Consider the following 18,386-nt stretch of genomic DNA (forward strand, 5'->3'; position numbering starts at 1 on the left):
AATTCAAACGTTGCCACGGCCGTGACTCGGAATAGGACGAATTCAACCACTTTTATTTCGAAAAATAGTATCATTGTCAACTCGTCATGATTTCTCTAAAGGTGGCTTGAAAGTGAGACGTAATACGTTCATTGGGTAGCCGTTAAAACACACAAAAGTAGCATTTAAAAATACCCAAATAAACTCTAAATAGAGCCAAGCTGTCAAGATGGAGACTAAAGACGCCGCAGTGGTAAGGAGATTGTTATCGGTTTTAACAGATTAAATTCCTTCAGTTATTTATGTAAAAAATTGGGACCTACCAAACAATAAAGTCAAGTTGGCTATTTCCCTGTGACACAACGACACAAAGTCATTTTTATTTTACTGCATATCAACCACAGTAATAAATTACTACTTGATAATACCTTAAAGTCTTCCCTGATGTAATCTTACAAATGTCTTTGTATTGTCACCCACAGTTTAGCCTTTGTTTTTCCCAGATCAATTGTAATCCACTTGCTCTTATGCCTTTGGTAATTTCTAGGCTTTGATTAGGTATTACTGCAAAGAAAAGTTCTTCAATCATGTTGCAAAAGCTACAGATGCTGCTCAGAAAATATTCCAACATGAGCCTGTTTTCAGTGTATTCCGTGCTTATGGCACTTTGATGCAAGGTAAAATAAACTTCATCCATATTTTGTGAGTACAGTATATTTGTCTCATTTATACAGATTTTATTTTGAATATACAATTACAGGTCAAGTTCGAGAAGCTGTGGCAGAATTGGACATGTTAAAATATCGATCTGATGCGTCTCTCTGCTCTCTGATGGCACTCGTCCACGCGGAGAGGAAGAAGTTGAAGCCAGGTGAATGGATTGTGATATAATCTAAATTAAATTTGAATACATATCATTGTAATCACAGACAGAGATGTTATACGGGAGCTTGAAACAAAAATCAGAGAAGATCGCAAAAGTGCACCTCCCCAAAGTCTATACTATGCTGGGATGTTTCTTTGGCTTTTGGGGCGAAATGATAAAGCGAGAGAATACATGGAGCGAATGATCAAACTCTCTAACGGTTCTAAAGAGGTAAGTCAGAGATACAGTTGGGATGTGTCAAACTTTTCTCAGACTGTCATTTACATTTCTAGGGGATCATCTTGAAAGCATGGGTTGATGTTACGTCTGCAAAAGACGATTATGCTAGAAAAACGGGAAAACACTTTGATGAAGCTCTAAGGGATGGACCGGATGTGTTTGCTCTGATGGGAAAGGTACGATTGATGAAAAGAGATGATAAAATATTTATAATTTGTTCCATCACATTGTTCCCCAATACTTTTCTTCTTCTCACAGATTGAGCTCAAATTTAGTTAATAATTTTGTCTCAATGTAGTGTTGAGATATATGTGATAGGTAACAGCTATAATATTGAACTTAACATGGGTGGTTTGATAAAAGAGAAAGAGTAGTGTACCGTGTAGGGTTCTGACCTCTCTCCTCTAAGAATTCCAATAAACCCGTGGAATAGACTAAGAGATCTAACCTCTGTTCTGCCAAAAATCTAGTGCCAAGTGGGATTTTAGAATATCTGCGCTCCCACTGACCAGTATATTCTTCTTCTCTGCTTCCAAGGTGAGGTAATAAATCTTGATTACTAAAGGTGGCTTGATACCTAAAAGAGCTGTCTTAGGGGAAGGCCCACAAAACAGACAAGCAATAACACATATAAACCCTGAGGAACTCCAGGGAACACCCTTTTTTGTGGGATGTCTGTGTGTTCACTTCAGCATCATTTTGACTAGAAATAATAAAATATTCTTCTAACTCACTTGAATTGATTCCAAGAAGCTTTCTTTCATATCCAGCCAGTGTATCTGATTTCCTTCTAGAGGGCATCTGGCCGACTTCTGCCATGAATCATAATACACAACATCTTCAAGATTAATTAATATAGATTTTTGTTTGTCCGTACCAGGCACAATATTTTGAATATTGTCAAAACTACACTGAAGCATTAGACGTAGTTAACAAGGTCATTGCTACGTTCCCTGAGTTCTTGCCTGCTCATGTAACGAAGATGACACTTTTCCTAAACCTCCAAGATTGGGAGCAAACAACTGATGCAGCATTCGGGTAAGAAGCGAGATAAAAGTCTGCTTCTTAAGAAATAAGTCACATTGATAAGAACAGACTACCATATGTGATAATCATAAAGAGTAGAAAGAAAATTGCATCAGAGTGTCACTTAACAATCGCACACTTCCTTTTTCAGGGTTCTTCACATGGAGCCACACAACCTCAATGCTTTACATATGCTAACTTTGCATTCATTATGCATTGATGGAGATATTATGGAGGTACACAAATGAAGAAAACTAACCTTTAGGAGAATTGATGATCTAAAATACCCAGACAAAAAATAAATGCATTTATACATTCAAATAAAAAATTTGAAACAAAATTTATCTATAATTTAGTTTGTATACTTCAAAGAAAATTAAGAAAAAAAGAAAATGACATAAACAAAATCTCCCAAATAAAAAAACCCAATAATACTTTTAATAAAAATAAAAAAACAAAACTGATCTTTATGAGCATTGGGGACCATAAATGTACAAACTAAAAATAAAAAATGAATTCATATAAAAACAAAGAGCAATTCAAAATATATATACAAATACGTGATATATGTATATAGTTGAAATAAAATAAATCAAAACAAGATCATTTAAATGAAGCCACAAAATAAGATTTTCCAATTTTTTGTTTGTTACAATATGTATTAATAAATAATATTATATATATATATATATATATATATATATATATATATATATATATATATATAAATAAAATATAATAATAATATTATATGCAAATAAACTGACCATTAAGAGTATCGAGGTACAAAAATGTCAAAACTAAAAATGAATAAATCAATTTTATGTAAAAAAAAAAACACAAAGTAAACTCCCAAAATAAATAAATAATGATATCAAATCATTTTGTATATTTAAAAAAAATAATATAATACAAAAAAATGAAAAGCCTCTGATACCTTATTTATTTATTTTCCATCAGAGCCCAGTGTTGTTCATTTGTCATCCTGTCTAAGATAAAATCTCATACCATCATTGCTCCATTTTTCTGTCATGTGTATGTGCATGCGCTTGTGTGTATGCTTTTTAATTCACATTTTTATATCCGCTGCACAGTTTCCACATACATTTTACTCCCACAAGAGTAATGCACTTGTCAAGAGACCAGAGCTACATTTATTTCATGCTGAAAATGCGGCAAGCTGTCACAATTATTTGTACATTTATTTTATTTATTGAACCATGTTTTTATTTTTTGAATATTCTTTTATTTTATTTCATGATGGTTTTTACATTTGTGTTATTTCAGTTTTATTTTTACTAATTTTACAAACATATTCATTCATTAAAATTATTGAATCATTTATTTATTATCTGGGAATTTTTGGTCCTCCGTATTGAGGTAGTAAACTTCACTTAAATTATTTAAACTATTTCTCTCACATGCGTGAAGTCAAAAAAACATCTTTCCAACCTCTTCAAAAGTTTGGACAGGAAAGAACCACACAACCCAGATCTTACATACAAGATGTGTCTCATATTCAGCCGAATCGTAAGATGAAACTCTTCTTGTTGATTCACATGTATGGAATCATGTAAAAAATGTCTGCTTTAACTGTGGAGTGTGGACGGAATGAGATGGTGCTTGAGCAGGTATTCATCATGGTGGAGAAAGCGTTTAGTGTCACGCGAGAAAACGCAGATTTAGCAGCGGAGATGGGCTACATTATGGTTCTCCGGGGGGAAATTAAGGAGGCCATGAAGTGGTATAAAACAGCCATGACTCTGAGTGAGACGAGTCTCGCTGCGCTTATTGGTGAGTTGCTGCATTATTAGGGTGTGTCCACTTTTAAAGCTAGGTTAGGTTATTATTTGTTTGCATTGCACAGGTATAATTTGGTGCCAACTGATCGATGGCTCCCTTGAAGAAGCAGAGAAAGATTTGGAATTTCTGACAGAAATTCAACAAACTAGTGAAACATCAGGGGTGAGGTGCTTAGCTATACAGTAGTATTTCCTTGCCATTGTGTGGTTTGACTTTTGCATCCTTGGTGTATCGCTGATTTTTCCGTATTAATGATTTCAGATGATAAATAAGTGCTTTGCAGAATTACTGCATCACTTTAAAAGTGCAACTATGTTCAAACCAACCAGTGAACTGTTTCCCGTTTCTTGACGACTGATTGGAGCAATCCAAGTGAAAAATTTACATGACAAGTGACCAATGAATAACCCCTTATCCATGCCATTTGCTAGTAATCCGATCAGGGTAAAGCACGAATTACGTGAATAGACATTGTTTCTTGATTCAACTTTTGACATTAAAAAAAGGATGATTCAATCACTTTCCTTGACCAAATTTAAGGAAGTTTGGTCCTGTTGAGACAATGCCCTCAGCCAACTCCACCCAAAGAGCAATCCATTCACTGCAAGTTACCAGACTCTCCAGCTGAATAATAAAGATTTGAAACCCTGGCCTGGCAACCAAGAAGGCCGAAAGCCACAGCCTCTTTCCCCAGCCAGGAAACATGGCAAAAGCAAGCCATGTCTCTCCCTTTCCCTATCCCTCAGCTGAAAAAGATACGATGGATGTGACGAAAAGGATAGAGAGAATTTTCCTTCCTTGTGCTGCTTTGTCTGACCCAATGGTAAACAAGAAATGATTTCACAAACTGCTTGTTGCTGCGCAAATAATATTTCATTTCTGACACGCTTTGAAAATACTTTTGGAGCAGGAATGAAAGTACTGGTCAATAAGTTCGGTTAGAAAGAAATGGACTCATTTAAATGATAAGGAACTGCTTCATAGCGTGTCAGAATGATATTTATACCCAGCGCCCCCTCCCAGCAGAAAAGGCCCTTTATCCCTTTTGACTCCACCGTGCCTTTTTCCAGCCAATGGAGAGAGAAAAGAACTACATGGGCTTGGTTTTGGCTTCCTGGCTGAGGAGCCAAGGCCTTTTTGTCCTCATGGTCCCAGAGGGCAAAAAACAGTAAGTCCCCCTTTGGGCTCGCTGGCCAGAAAGAAACCGGAGTGTGAAAAAATGAGAGAGGGAGGCATTTGAGCATCTCTTTTAAACGCTGCTGATATGTGTGGTGTGTCCCAGGCCCGGTTGAAGTTCCTGTTGCTTTAAAAGTTCTCCAATTAAACGACTAATAATATGTGAAATTTCAATTGGACACCCAATGAAATAAATCTTTTGAATGAAACATGACACACATTCATATTTTGATTTCAAATGAACAATTTGGTGGTTCAAACCTTTATTACACTGCAGGGGAGTCTGGCTACGTCTTATAGATGAAGGGACCCTTAGGTGCCCTGCTCGTGTGCACATTCGGAAAAATAGAAAAAGGAAAACATCTTGTGAACGAGTTGTGGGTCTTACGTTGTGTTGGCAAGGTCGGTGGTTATAAAGGTTAGGGTAAATACAGTTGTAGCAGAGGAGTACCATACAGCTGAGCATATGTCTTAATGAATAGTGTAAAGAGCTTTGGACCCAAAACAGATCCTTGGGGACACCACATTTGATCAGTTATTGATTAAATGTATAACCATCCCAGGTAAAATACTGTAGTTGTCTGTTTTTTAGGTAACTTTTTAGAAAACTGACTGGAATATGCCAGCGCTTATCTGGGTCCCATCCCCTTGACAGTTTAAACATTTCAAATACATGACTCAGAAAACCAATTACTTATAAGAGAATGTTATACAGTATTTAGAATGGAGTCACATATTCTAATATGCATTTATATTCTGTTCTCTATGGCAATATTGCTTTTTCTCATTTAATTTAATTTGTATATTCTAATTAGGAAACCCTCTACCTGCTTGCACTTGTGGCCATTAAAAAGCGCCGGCCCCATGAAGAGATAAACAAGCTCCTACAAAGTGCAGTGGAAGCCCACTTTTTGACACTCAAGGGTTTACCTTTAGGGGTGGAGTACTTTCAGAAGCTAAACCCCGACTTCCTCTTACAGATCGTTAAGGAGTATCTTGCACTGTGTCCTACTAAGGTACATGATTTTAGGGTTTCTGTTTCAACTGAGATAGCATATTTTAATTATTTTGTTTTTGGTTTAGCCCTCAGCTCAGGGCATGTCTGCTGTTCCACAACTCAAGCATTGTGCTACTTTGTTGGATACATTAGTCAAGATTGTGCCAGGACTTCTTCAAGGGGTTTTCCTGCAAGCCAAAGTCCGATACCACTCTGGTGAGAATATTGATTTAATATGATGGCTGATTAAAAGCGTAAGTCAACTAAACACTGTTCTTGACAAAAATATTTTGTCTGCTTAATGAGACCCCAAACTCCAAAATAACTATGGGTACATCTTGAGTCAGGGCAGCACGGCGGCGCAGTGGTTAGCGCTTGTGCGGCACAGTTCATGTCATGGGAACCTGTCGTGGGTTCAAATCCAGCTCCAGACTTCCTGTGCGGAGTTTGTATGTTCTCCCCGTGCTTGCGTGGGTTTCCTCCGGGCACTCCGGTTTCCTCCCACGTTCCAAAAACATGCATTTCAGGTGAATTGGTCGGTCCAAATTCAGATTCAGATTCAGATTCAGATCTACTTTATTGTCATTCTAGTACACGTGTATACAGAACGAAATGTCGATGGATCTGACTCCCACAGTTTCCCTCAGTGTCCTTCAGTGTACAGATATAATAAAGCTGTATTGTGTTATTTACCATAGTGCCGATAGTGCAAGAAGAGACGCTAACCAGATGTGCAAGATGGGCAGTCAGGTTAACAAGTCAGGTACACAGTACCATTATATTGTAAACAATAACACTGTAGTAATAACACTGTAAGTAACAATAGTGCAGAGATCAAATGTGCAAGGAGTGGCAAGCTATAAAAAAAACTGCCACTAGTGCAAAAGTCAAATTAGCAGCCGTTTAGATTTAAGTTAACTATATGTTAGATTGACCATTTAACAGTCTAATGGCCAGGGGGACTAGACTATTGCGGAGCCTGGTGGTCCTGCACCGCACACTGCAGTACCTCTTCCCAGAGGCTAGCAGAGTGAATAGTCCATGATGGGGGTGAGAGGGGTCCCCGGTAATGTTCTTAGCATGGGATAAGCAGCGCTTCTGGCCAATGTCCTGAATGGAGGGAAGTGTAGTCCCGATTATTTTCTCCGCTGTCCTCGTTACCCTCCTCACACTACCCCAGTCGGTAGCGCTGCAGCCTCCACACCACACAGAGATACAGCTGGTCAGGATACTCTCTATGGTGCCCCTGTAGAATGTGATGTCCATAGGTGTGAATGAGCGAATGAGTTGTCTGTCCGTGTGTGCCCTGCGATTGGCTGGCAACCAGTTCAGGGTGTCCCCTGCCCACTGCCCGGAGATGGCTGGGATGGGCTCCAGCCCCCCGCGACCCTAATGAGGATAAGCGGTACGGCTAATGAGATGAGATGAGACATCTTGAGTCAATTTGCACCAACTTCCAAGTTTGTTTCGAACAAACAACCCACCGGAATGGTTCACTTTCAACAACCATAATAATATATATTTTTTTGATAACTTGCTTAAAGGTTGTAAATTTTACAAAGGTTGAAACTTTCCATTAAGCTAAATACATTCTGTACTTTTTGTACAAACCAACAACCCAAACATGTTATAATTTTGTTTAGAACTTCTTTTTAACCAATCCAGAAGGTTTGATCAAATGGATCCTAGTAGTTAAGGCCATTTTGACCCAATTTCTGATCTATATGTTTTTAGATTACTGTAATTGTGGAATAGGAATTCAGCAGCATGTTGTAAAAATGAAAATATTTGTATTCAGTAGACTTGATGATTCACTGATTACTGTCAGTTTTTCTATGGTGGTTCAGGTGATGTTATTGCCGCTCAGAGCAGCCTCCAACAATGCCTGGAACAGTGTCCCTCTCACTTGGACTCTCATCTCCTTATGGCACGGATCCACTTGTTGCGTGGCAATTTAATTTTGTGTTTCCAGTCGCTTGAACTCTGCCTCAGCCATAACTTTGAGGTAAAATTGTCTTTTGCATGTTATGCTGTGATCAAGGATGTTGGATTCATGATTGTTTGTAATTCATCAGACTCGAGCCGGGGAGATTTCTTTTCATTGCAATGATGCATCCGGCTTCAGAGTGTTCATATCTTTTTAATAATTTCCAGATTCAAGAACATCCTTTGTACCTCTTGATCAAGGCTCAAGCAAAGAAAAAAATGGGCGAGCTGGCTGAAGCGATACAGATTTTGCAAATGGCAATGGGGCTTCTCGTGCCCAGCAGGGCTGGACCATCAGCTAAGTTCAAAACCAAAAAGATTGAGCTGAGTTCTGCAGACTGTGTTTCCATCTTCTTGGAATTAGCAGAGTCTCTGCGTCTCAGTGATAAACAGGTACAAACAATTAAATATATCTGTTTTATGTTAGCTATATATTCAAATACAGTGCCTTGCAAAAGTTTTCCGCCCTCTTGATCTTTTCAATCTTTCGAAATATTTCAAGCTTCGAATATAAATATTTTACATGTTCTTGTCAAGAATCAATAACAATTAGGACATATTTATGAATGTGAACAAAATTGAACACATATTTTAACCTTTTCAAATGAGAAAAAAACCCAGAAGAATAAAGTGTGCGATATATCCCAGCCCTCACTCCAAAGGTTCAGTAAGGACCTCTGAATTATCCAAATTACTTATTATAATAAATAGATTCAATATGTTTGTTGTCACGGTCGCCTTGGTGACCAGTCTGCCACGCCCTCTGGGCAACAGCTGAAAGCAGTTCCACTAATTGTGGATCTGCTACTTAAGGCTGCATTGTGGGTTCTGCGGTGGCGGGTTCATTAATACTCATTATTCACAATCCCGGTCTGTTATGCCTTGTCCTGTTTTAGTCTGTTATGCCTTGTCCTGTTGAGTTCGTGCCGGAGGAACTCTGTATTGTTCTGTTTTGCCTCGGAGTATTGGGCGACTTTTATTTTATTAAATAAAACCTATGGATCGTCAACGCATTTGAGTTCTCCCTTCATGCCTCCTGCCTCCGTTCTGGTCCGGTCACCTTCCACGCCACCACGTCTCGTGACAGTTTGTATGTATGTATGAGAGACTCAGGGTTTTGTTTAAAGTGCAGAGATCATCATGAAGACCAAAGAAGACAGGTCTGAGGTACTGTTGTGGATAAGTTTAAACCCTGATTTTGGATGATCACTCTGTATGAACTATTGAGATCTACAGCTGAGGTGGGAGAGCCTGTACAGGTTTTTTTACACTGTTAGAAATCTTGCTTTTATTAAAGAGTGGAAAGACGAAAGTCATTTCTCAAAAGTATCTATAAAAAGTCTGGTTTGAAGTCTCACAAACAACCTGGAAGACACACCAAACATGTGGAAAAGGTGCTATGATCAATAGAAGCCAAAATCACACTTTTTAGCAACAGTGAAATGCGACATGTTTGGCGTAAAAGCAACATAGCTCATCAGCCTGAAGACACCACCCTCGCCATCAAAAATAGTGGTGGAAGTCTAATTGTTAGGGCTGTCTTTTTCCTCATGAGGGAAAGGCAAAATAGTTGAAATTGATGGTAAGATTAATGTAGCCAAACACTGGACCATTCTATGAGAAAACTTGTTGGAGTCAGCAAAAGATTTGAAACTGTGATGGAGATTAATCTTCCAACAGAACAGTGAACCAGAAACATGAGGCCTAACAATGGAATGTTTCACAGATAACCTAATGTCTCAGTCATAATCTAGTCCTGAATCCAATTGAGAATATGTGGGCAGAACTGAAGAGAGCCGTTTAAAAACACTCTCAATCCAATCCCACTGAACTTGAGCTGTTTTGAAAGGAAGAATGGGCAATCATTTTCGTCTTTCCATGTGAAAAACTGAGAGACAAACCCCAAGTGACATAGAGCTGTAATTGCAGGAAAAGGTAGTGAAACAAAGCATTTATCAAGTATTAATCCACGCCTCACTTCTCGGTTACTATTTGTTAAATAAGTGTAAAGTAACAAATGAAATTTGTTCCAAATTGTAATTGTGCTTCACTTATTGTTAGTTCTTGACAGAAAATAAAATAAAAAAATCAACCTTTATAGTTGAAGTTTGAAATGTAGAAAAAGGTTGAAATTTAAAGCAGGTCAAACACTTCTTTAAGGCTCTGTATCTTTTGTCATTGCAGCAAGAAGCAGCCAAGGTAATGCAGGACGCCAGTAGTAAGTTCTCGGGCACGCCTGAAGAGCTCCGGGTTACCATCGCCAATGTTGATGTGGCTCTGTCAAATGGCGACACAGATTTGGCACTGAACATGCTCAGAAACATTGCACCTGAGCAACTTTACTACACTCAAGCCAAGGAGAAAATGGCTGACATTTACCTGAATCACAAAAAGGACAAGCGTCTTTACGTCAGCTGTTACAAGTGAGCTGATACTTGGCGGGGCGGTTGTCAAATATGCATTGTACATTTTTTAGGAATCATTGACCTCCCGAAACAAAATGACAACATTTAAAAAAGCTTATCATTTGGTCTGTTCTCCAGGGAAATCCTGGACAAGCTTCCCAGTCCTCATGCATATGTTTTGCTTGGGGAAGCTTACATGCACATTTTGGAGGTAGGCGGCAATGACACCAAGTTGCTTTAAAGGCATGTTCGTGGATCACGGCTCCCTTAAGTGCCTGACATTCAAATGTTACCGTTGGCGATCATAGATGTTTAACGGTTATTTTAACCAAGCTGGCTTTGTAGGAGTTAATGGTCAAAGATTTTTTTCCTCATCATGATTTTTTATTGACACTGTGACTTTTAGCTTGTATGCTCTCTTTTAGTACAAAGCATTATAGGTCAAATAGTTGACGGTATCTTGGGATGGGGCAAGTTAAGTAGTGGCACACCGTAAAAGGGCGAAAAAAGTCATTTCTGTATGTTTTTCTTCGTTTATGTTTTGTTTGTTTCTAAGATAAAACAAAGATTGTCTTCATTGTCATTGATAATAACTTAGTGAATATTTTTTTGTTTTGAGATTAGACATGGGACTCAAGGATAAGCAAGATGAAATGGTAATAAAGACTGAAAAGACAAAAATGACAGACTGTAGTTAAGGTAGTCCTTGGAGACTGGCTTACGTTGTAAGAGTGATTTTCTCTTATTATTGTAGTGCAATGAAAAAGTAGTGTATCGTGACAATAGTGCAATGAAAAGTAGTGCACAAGTATATCTTTACAACAGGAAATAACATGGGTATAGTTATTAAGGCTTTTTTATTCTTATTTTGAAAAGAATCCAGAAATAAATTAGAAATGAAAATCGATCTACCTTATTAGATAACTTTGCTAATTTTCAGGTTATATTTGCGAAATGTTATTAGGGAAACAAGTAAAAATAATGATGATAAACTAGTTACATTCCTTTGATTTGTGTTTTTTATTGCAATGCAGTTATAAAAAAGACAATTTTAAGGATTTATCTCTAATGAAACTCATTCAATAGTAGTGACGACCGTTGCCGTCAAAATCCGTATTTGAGGTAATGCAAATAACGTCTAAAACTGTCAATGGCAGTGAATGATTTAAACAAGCAGTTCATTTTTCACAGAAAATTCCACTAACATAAACTTCAAGCCTTAATTTGATTGATTATTCTTTTTATATTTGGGAACATACCACTTGCCAATTTAATCTTCAACCAACATATGAACAATACATTTAAAGCATCCACCCTACCTGCACCCCTCTGAACGCACATGATCAATTATAAACTTAAAATGCCTTCAAACGATTGGAAAACTGTAATGTGTCCTCAAACTAATTGTTATTTCTTTCTTGAAATATGAAAAAAGTGGTTGTACTTTCAGCCAGAGAAAGCCATTGAAGTCTACGGGCACGCACTTGAAAAAACCCCGGGAGATTGTGCTCTTGTCAGCAAATTTGGCAAATTTCTGGTCAAGACTCATTACTTTGACAAGGTCCGTACCTGGAAAATATATATATTTTCCTAATACTGCACACACTTTAGGTCAAAGAAAATGAAATGTTAACTGATGCATCCTGTTTTGCAGGCGTTACACTATTACGAAGCTGCACTGAAGACCGGACAGCAAAACTTCCTGCGCTATGACCTGGCCGAGTTGCTGATGAAGATGAAGCAATACGAGCACTGTGAGAGTGTTCTGCTTGATGCTCTATCCCATAAGCCAGGTACTTAGCAGTACTTATACTGCCATATTCTGCCAACACATTGCAAACACCACATAAAGATGTCTGTTGCGGAAAATAGTTGTTCCACCTAGATCAGCAAATTCACAAAGGACCTTTTAAATTTTGGGAACTCCAGATATTTATTATTATTGTTAAGCTAGTATTTTGATTCTAGCTTTTGGAATATGAGTTAAACATTCCTATTATCTAAACAAAAAAAAGTTTCAGCTGCCCAAAAGACAATATGTTTTTCCTTTCATGTGTCATCCAAGTGAATAATCTCAGTGGACTGTCAGATGATTGCCGTTCTCTGATGCTCTTGGCAAAGGTTCAAAATAGGCTCAACAAAGCTGAAGAAGCTGTAATATCTCTCCAAAGGGTAAGTTATTTTTATATATTACTGGTTATTCTGTTTGTATACAGGCGCTCCCCTACTTTCGAACATTCGAGTTACGAAAAACGGTAGATACGAGCATTTTTTATTTTTAGATTTTGTATTGTGCACATTTTTCTGGGTACAAGACAGTACTGTAGTGCTTCTTTTCGCCGCTACCGGCATGTGGCACTGTGAGATATCACCAAGTATCCGCCCCGAAGAAGAATCCCGGCTCCCTCTTTCTAGTTTGTGTGTAAACATACTATACTGTATCTCCAGCAAGAACTTTCACATTTTTATTGTTTAATATCTCGCGCATCAATTTCATATGGTTGGTGTAAAGTGTAAAGAAGAAGCGAGCCGTTTCTTTTGGAATGAAAGTGGAATAAGAAAGCTTGATGTGGTTGAGAAAATGGTTGGATCGCTTTTTTTGTCCACTTTCTACCACGGAGGAGGAAGTCGCCTAACTCTTGAAGCTTATCTTCCAAAAGTAAGTGAAACTTACCTTTATAGAGCATATTATTTTATGAAATGTTTATTTTTTAGTAAAAAAAACAATCCATGTTACTTATACAAGTCTTAAACATACATTCCATACAAAATATAGCACTGAAGCAACTTACGAACAAATTCAACTTACGAACGATCGTGCGGAACATATCTTGTTTGTAAGTAGGGCAGCGTCTGTACAATCATGAACAGCAAATTGCTTAAGGGTGTTAATCACTTTCTTATCTTTTTTAGATTTTCTCTTTGGGAAACAAAAAAGAAAGATAGCTTATATGTGAATATTCTATTACCGGTATATGTTTTGTAAACCAGATGGTTTATTGTATACATTTATGACTTCAATAACTGCTGGTATTTTTAAACATTTAGTGGGGCTATGTCCAAATCCAGACCTCTTCTCCTGTGCATGTACAGCATTAAATTAATTCAATAAATAAATACATAAACAATAGTATTTAGATTTTAACTGACTTTTAAACACATCTTTAAGTCAATTTGAACTTTTTTTGGGGTAAAATAAGAAAAATAAGCTGCACATCAATAAATATTCAAAGAAAAATAGATAAATAAATAAGATGTATCTTTCTTCCTAATTTACTTAGAAAAAATATAGTATTTTCTTTAATATTATATATCTAAATAGATTTTTAAACACTCAATATATTTTGAACTTTTTTTCCTTTAAAAATAAGAAAAGTATCTGAAATTAGCAAAATTATCTGCCAGTGAAACAATCATTTTAAGGAACACAAAAAACAATTTTCAACTCTTTTCCTGTATAAAACAAAAAATATTTTACAAATTGCTCATGTCATATGTTTTTTGTTTAATAGTTAAAATGAATTAAAAAATTCTTATCATGAGATCAGATCATCTGCAAGTTTAACCCAAAAGATTACATGTGAATATAACTTTTCGTTATTTTATTACTTTTATTACATTTTACAAATTGACTTTTTGCAATGTGTGTCTAAAGAGAGCTTCATTTAACGTTGTGATGAATGAGCATTAAAAATCCCCACAAAGTGAATACGGAGAACAAAACGGCCTAAATCCTTAAGTGCAACTGAATACTTTAAATGCCCACAAACTATTGATAAAAGCCCTTCAAAATTTACAAGCCATTCATGAAGCAATGGTGTCTTTGTGCCTTTTTACTGGCAACTTGTGACTTTACTAAAGAGTGCCTTTTCTCTCTTTTCCTTCTTTTGTTATTATTGTCATTGCTAAATGGGACTCTTGCCAGGCACGGGATTTACAAGCCAAAGTGCTGAAGCGGGTGCAATTGGAGCAACCTGACATCTTTGATATCCAGAAGCAGCTCGCTGCCAAGATTTGCTGTGAAATGGCTCAACACTACACGAGTCAGAGAGTTTACGAAAGAGCCATCCAGCTCTATAAAGAAGCACTAGCGCATTGTGAGACGGATCACAAGGTCAGTATTACTGAGTAAAAGTCTCTTTCCTGGTGGGGTTGACCCTACAATCTATGATCTCATTGTATTGAACATCCCCTGAATTTTGTTCTTAATCATTCCCAAACCATATAATTCTAGTTGATGCTGGAGTTGGCACAGCTATACCTCACGTTGGACCAAGTCGATGCATGCCAGAAGCAATGCGTCATCGTCTTAAGGAACGAGGAGTTTAATCAAGATGCAACTCTGGTGTGATCCGTCTTTCGCTTAATGTGTAGCTATTATTCTTTCCAAACACGAGAATCGATTTCAAAATGTGTTTGTCTTTAGATCATGGCTGATCTTATGTTCAGGAGGCAAGACGAAGGACAAGCGTTTATCTATTATAAGAAACTATTGGAGAACAAACCAGGTACAAAATTACTGTATCTTAAGAATATGATAATTAACTGCAATGTGGACGTTCAGATATAAAATTCTGTATCTGTGTTGTTCTCTGAAGAAAACTACTCAACTATGTCATGTCTAATTGAATTGCTGAGGAGGACGGGGAAGTTGGAAGACATGTCCATTTTCTTTGAAAAGATGGAAAAACATTTCCCCAAAGTTGAATTTGAAGCTGGGTTCAACTTCTGCAGAGGACTTTATCTGTGGTCAGTCTGCTGTATTTTGAGGTTTTAAATAGGGATGCACCAAAATGAAACACTGAAAAGAATTTGAAATTAAAAATAATTGATACTTATTTTAAACTGATTTACCTAAAAAGGTAAAGTATAAAATGTCAAATATCCGGCATGCTTATTACTAGGTGTTTGAGTGTTTCCTGAATATTTTTTTTTTAAAACAAACAAGAAAAGATTCTGCCAGACTACATCGCGATACAGAAGAAGTAAAACTGCTGAGTATTTGAAAATACAAATGACACAAACAACTTAATTGCACCTTGAGTAAAGTAGTATGTTGTAATGAAAACTAAATCGCACAATCGCACGCTAAGCCTGTTTCTAAGTCCGTATTTCTGGGGCATTTTAGCTTTTAATAGACAGTAGCGTGAAATTTGACACGACAATTGAAAGAGGAGGGAACTAACAATGATTATAATGCAACAAACGAGCATATTCGTTTAAGTGAAATAATAAAAACAGTAAATTAAACATGCTGTGCGTAGCTTAGTGCCAGCCAATGTACAAATGGACTGAATATTACACACAAAATATGTGTTTACTGAATGAAACTGCTTAACTGTAATAAATAAGCTCTGTTGTGTTAGCTTGTAAACTTCAGCTTAAGTCCGGATAGCAGCTAACAAAATTGTGAAAGCTGAAGGCCAAACTTTAAAGAAAATGTATTTTCGCTAAAAGCTTGGCAGAGCTACTATTTTGATAGACTTCTCTTTTTTTTCTACTGTTGTGCCAACTCTGCCCTCAAGTGGACGCCAGCTTCACACTGTTCACCATATGTTGATGTGATTTTATCACAACATCGTTTCGGAAGCCTTTTTCAGTTTTGTTTTTATATTTGGCTGATACCGAAAATGCTACTTTGGATATTCCGGGAAAAACATATTTGTAACTTAAATTCGGTGCATCCGTAATTATAAATATTGTGTATCTTACAAATGATTAAATCTGCATTTGATGCTCAGGTATACAGGAGATCCAAATGATGCACTCCATCATTTCAATCAGGCCCGAAAAGACACCAAGTGGGGTCAAACTGCCCTCTATAAGATGGTTGAAGTTTACCTAAATCTCAACAATGATATGATGGGAATTGAATTATGTCATTTGGATTTCAGAATTGGGTAAGATTTATAAAAAGCATCATACATGCAATTGCCATAGGCTGGATATCATTGTGGGTGAATTTACTTGTTTCACTAGGAGCTGTAGACAAAAGCAGGAAATGGATAAGGCTGCCGTTGTAACAGCTCATAAGCTCTTGAAGGAAATAAGGCCAGAAACACCTGAAGAACACGTAAAACTTCGGATTTTGGTGAACTACTGCCTACTGGCCACAAAGAAGAATGCCAATATAGAGAAAGCTCTCTCTGGTTTTACAGAGATAGCAAATAATTCGGTAAGGAGAGTTAAACATACTTCTGAATTTACTGCCAAAAGTAAAAGTAGATGCAACTAGGACAATGCGTTTGATTATAGGAAGCTCACGTGCCAGCACTTTTGGCCATTGCAACAGCTTACATGATGTTAAAACAAACGACCCAAGCCAGGAGTCAGTTGAAACACATCGCAAAGATGACCTGGAACATTGCAGATGCTGACGAGTTTGAGAAGAGCTGGCTTCTCCTGGCCAACATTTACATCTATTCGGGAAAGTATGATTTGGCAGATGACCTCCTAAATAGATGCCTCGACCATAACAAGGTCAGTCTGTGCTTTATACATTATGCAATTTGCAGCATCACGTAGAACTTGTCTACCCACCCACACTTCCACTCATAACCAAACCTTACCCAAAACCTTTGTTTCGAGTACTTAAATTATTTACATCGCCTTTAAATCTCTAAGTCAGGCATGAGAAAACTATGGTCCGCAGGCTACATACAACCCTTTAGGCTTTTAAAATCCAGCTCGCAAACGCAAATAGTAAAAACAATGTTAAAATGTACTACTAATATTCTTACTTATTTTGCTCTAACGTCCATGTTTTCCCAATAGAAGCTGCAGGACTGGTGACCCCAACTATAGTGAGACTCTTGCACATGCTCTGACCAAATCATGTAGCGTGAACCGATAGTTTACCAGCAAAGCTTCTGTTTTTACTTGCTTTTTTCTCAGTTTCAATTTCCTAGCTGATTGGTGACCAGAACTTCAATGAGGCTTTCGAACATGCTTTGACCCAATGGTGTAGATCGAACGGGGGAGTTTACCAGCAAAGCTTCAGCATTGACTTTGTATTTCGCTCAACTTTAAGTTGGTATTTATGCCCTTCGTTAAAAGTCAAGCCCCGAAAAAAATAAAAATAAACAGCGCACTGACAAGATTCAAGCGTTGACGAAACGATTATGTCAGTAATTAGCAGGTGTGATGCACGATACAAGTGTTAAATGAATGCTGATTATTTCATGACACACAAGCTTGGTCCAGTTGTGTTTATTTCTTTATGAAACAAGGCTAAACATGTTCTGTGCAGTCCTGCTTTAAAGCGTATGAGTACCGAGGCTTCATCATGGAAAAAGAACAGGCATTCCGAGATGCAGCGTTCAACTACAAACTGGCTTGGACGTACGGAAATCAGTTCAACCCCACTGTTGGTATGTTGATCATGCGTGTTCAACTCTGCCTCAAGAAAATGAGGTTACAATGTACAATCATTCATGTCATTGCAGGATACAAACTTGCTTTGAACTACCTAAAATCAAAACAGAATTTTGACGCTATGGATGTCTGCCACAAGGTAAAGTAGTGTTCATATATTCTGTTTTCTTTTTCTGTTTTCTTTTTTTTTTCAATTGATATTTTTTGCATTCATCTGCAGGTGCTTGCTTCTCATCCAAACTTTTCTAAAATTAAAAAAGACATCTTAGACAAAGCATCTGCTGCATTGAGGGAATAGCCCATTTGTAGATGAAGCACTTGCCTATAACGTCATTCTAAATACCATACAGTGTCTTTTTGAGTAAACACTCTTCTTTATTTGGTCATTGGTAGTATCACACCTGTATAACAAAATATGTTTGTGATATTTTGCTGAAAGTACTTGAATAAAAGAGTTTGCATCATTGAGTAGTTGTGCAAGCCTGCTAATATTAGCTTAACGCAGAAATCATGCCCACAATATTACATAATCTCA

At 37.2% G+C, this 18,386-nt stretch overlaps 1 protein-coding gene across 3 annotated transcripts; it reads left to right on the plus strand.

Moving 5' to 3' along the window:
* The first annotated feature begins 7 nt into the window (after positions 1–7).
* On the plus strand, positions 8–18,319 carry LOC148352791 (tetratricopeptide repeat protein 21B-like). Of its 3 annotated transcripts, none has more exons than XM_088352667.1 (29): positions 8–232; positions 527–656; positions 740–850; positions 909–1,075; positions 1,138–1,260; positions 1,965–2,122; positions 2,262–2,346; positions 3,542–3,640; positions 3,712–3,904; positions 3,978–4,075; positions 5,905–6,105; positions 6,173–6,302; positions 7,934–8,091; positions 8,241–8,465; positions 10,257–10,495; positions 10,616–10,688; positions 11,928–12,038; positions 12,132–12,270; positions 12,543–12,649; positions 14,403–14,591; positions 14,712–14,822; positions 14,904–14,985; positions 15,076–15,226; positions 16,219–16,377; positions 16,457–16,652; positions 16,733–16,957; positions 17,727–17,847; positions 17,923–17,990; positions 18,072–18,319. In XM_088352667.1, the coding sequence occupies exons 1-29, from the start codon at positions 209–211 to the stop codon at positions 18,147–18,149; spliced, it is 3,951 nt and encodes a 1,316-aa protein (XP_088208793.1). In that variant the 5' UTR covers positions 8–208; the 3' UTR covers positions 18,150–18,319. The 3 variants fall into 3 exon arrangements, with proteins under 3 accessions (XP_088208793.1, XP_088208795.1, XP_088208796.1); XM_088352669.1 differs by having other exon boundaries at positions 538–656; XM_088352670.1 differs by lacking the exons at positions 8–232; positions 527–656; positions 740–850; ... (1 more) ...; positions 1,138–1,260; positions 2,262–2,346 and having other exon boundaries at positions 2,099–2,122.
* Positions 18,320–18,386: the final 67 nt, after the last annotated feature.

Source organism: Urocampus carinirostris, chromosome 14 (assembly GCF_059441175.1).
Source record: "Urocampus carinirostris isolate Australia breed hairy pipefish chromosome 14, RoL_Ucar_1.0, whole genome shotgun sequence".
Classification (NCBI taxonomy): domain Eukaryota; kingdom Metazoa; phylum Chordata; class Actinopteri; order Syngnathiformes; family Syngnathidae; genus Urocampus; species Urocampus carinirostris.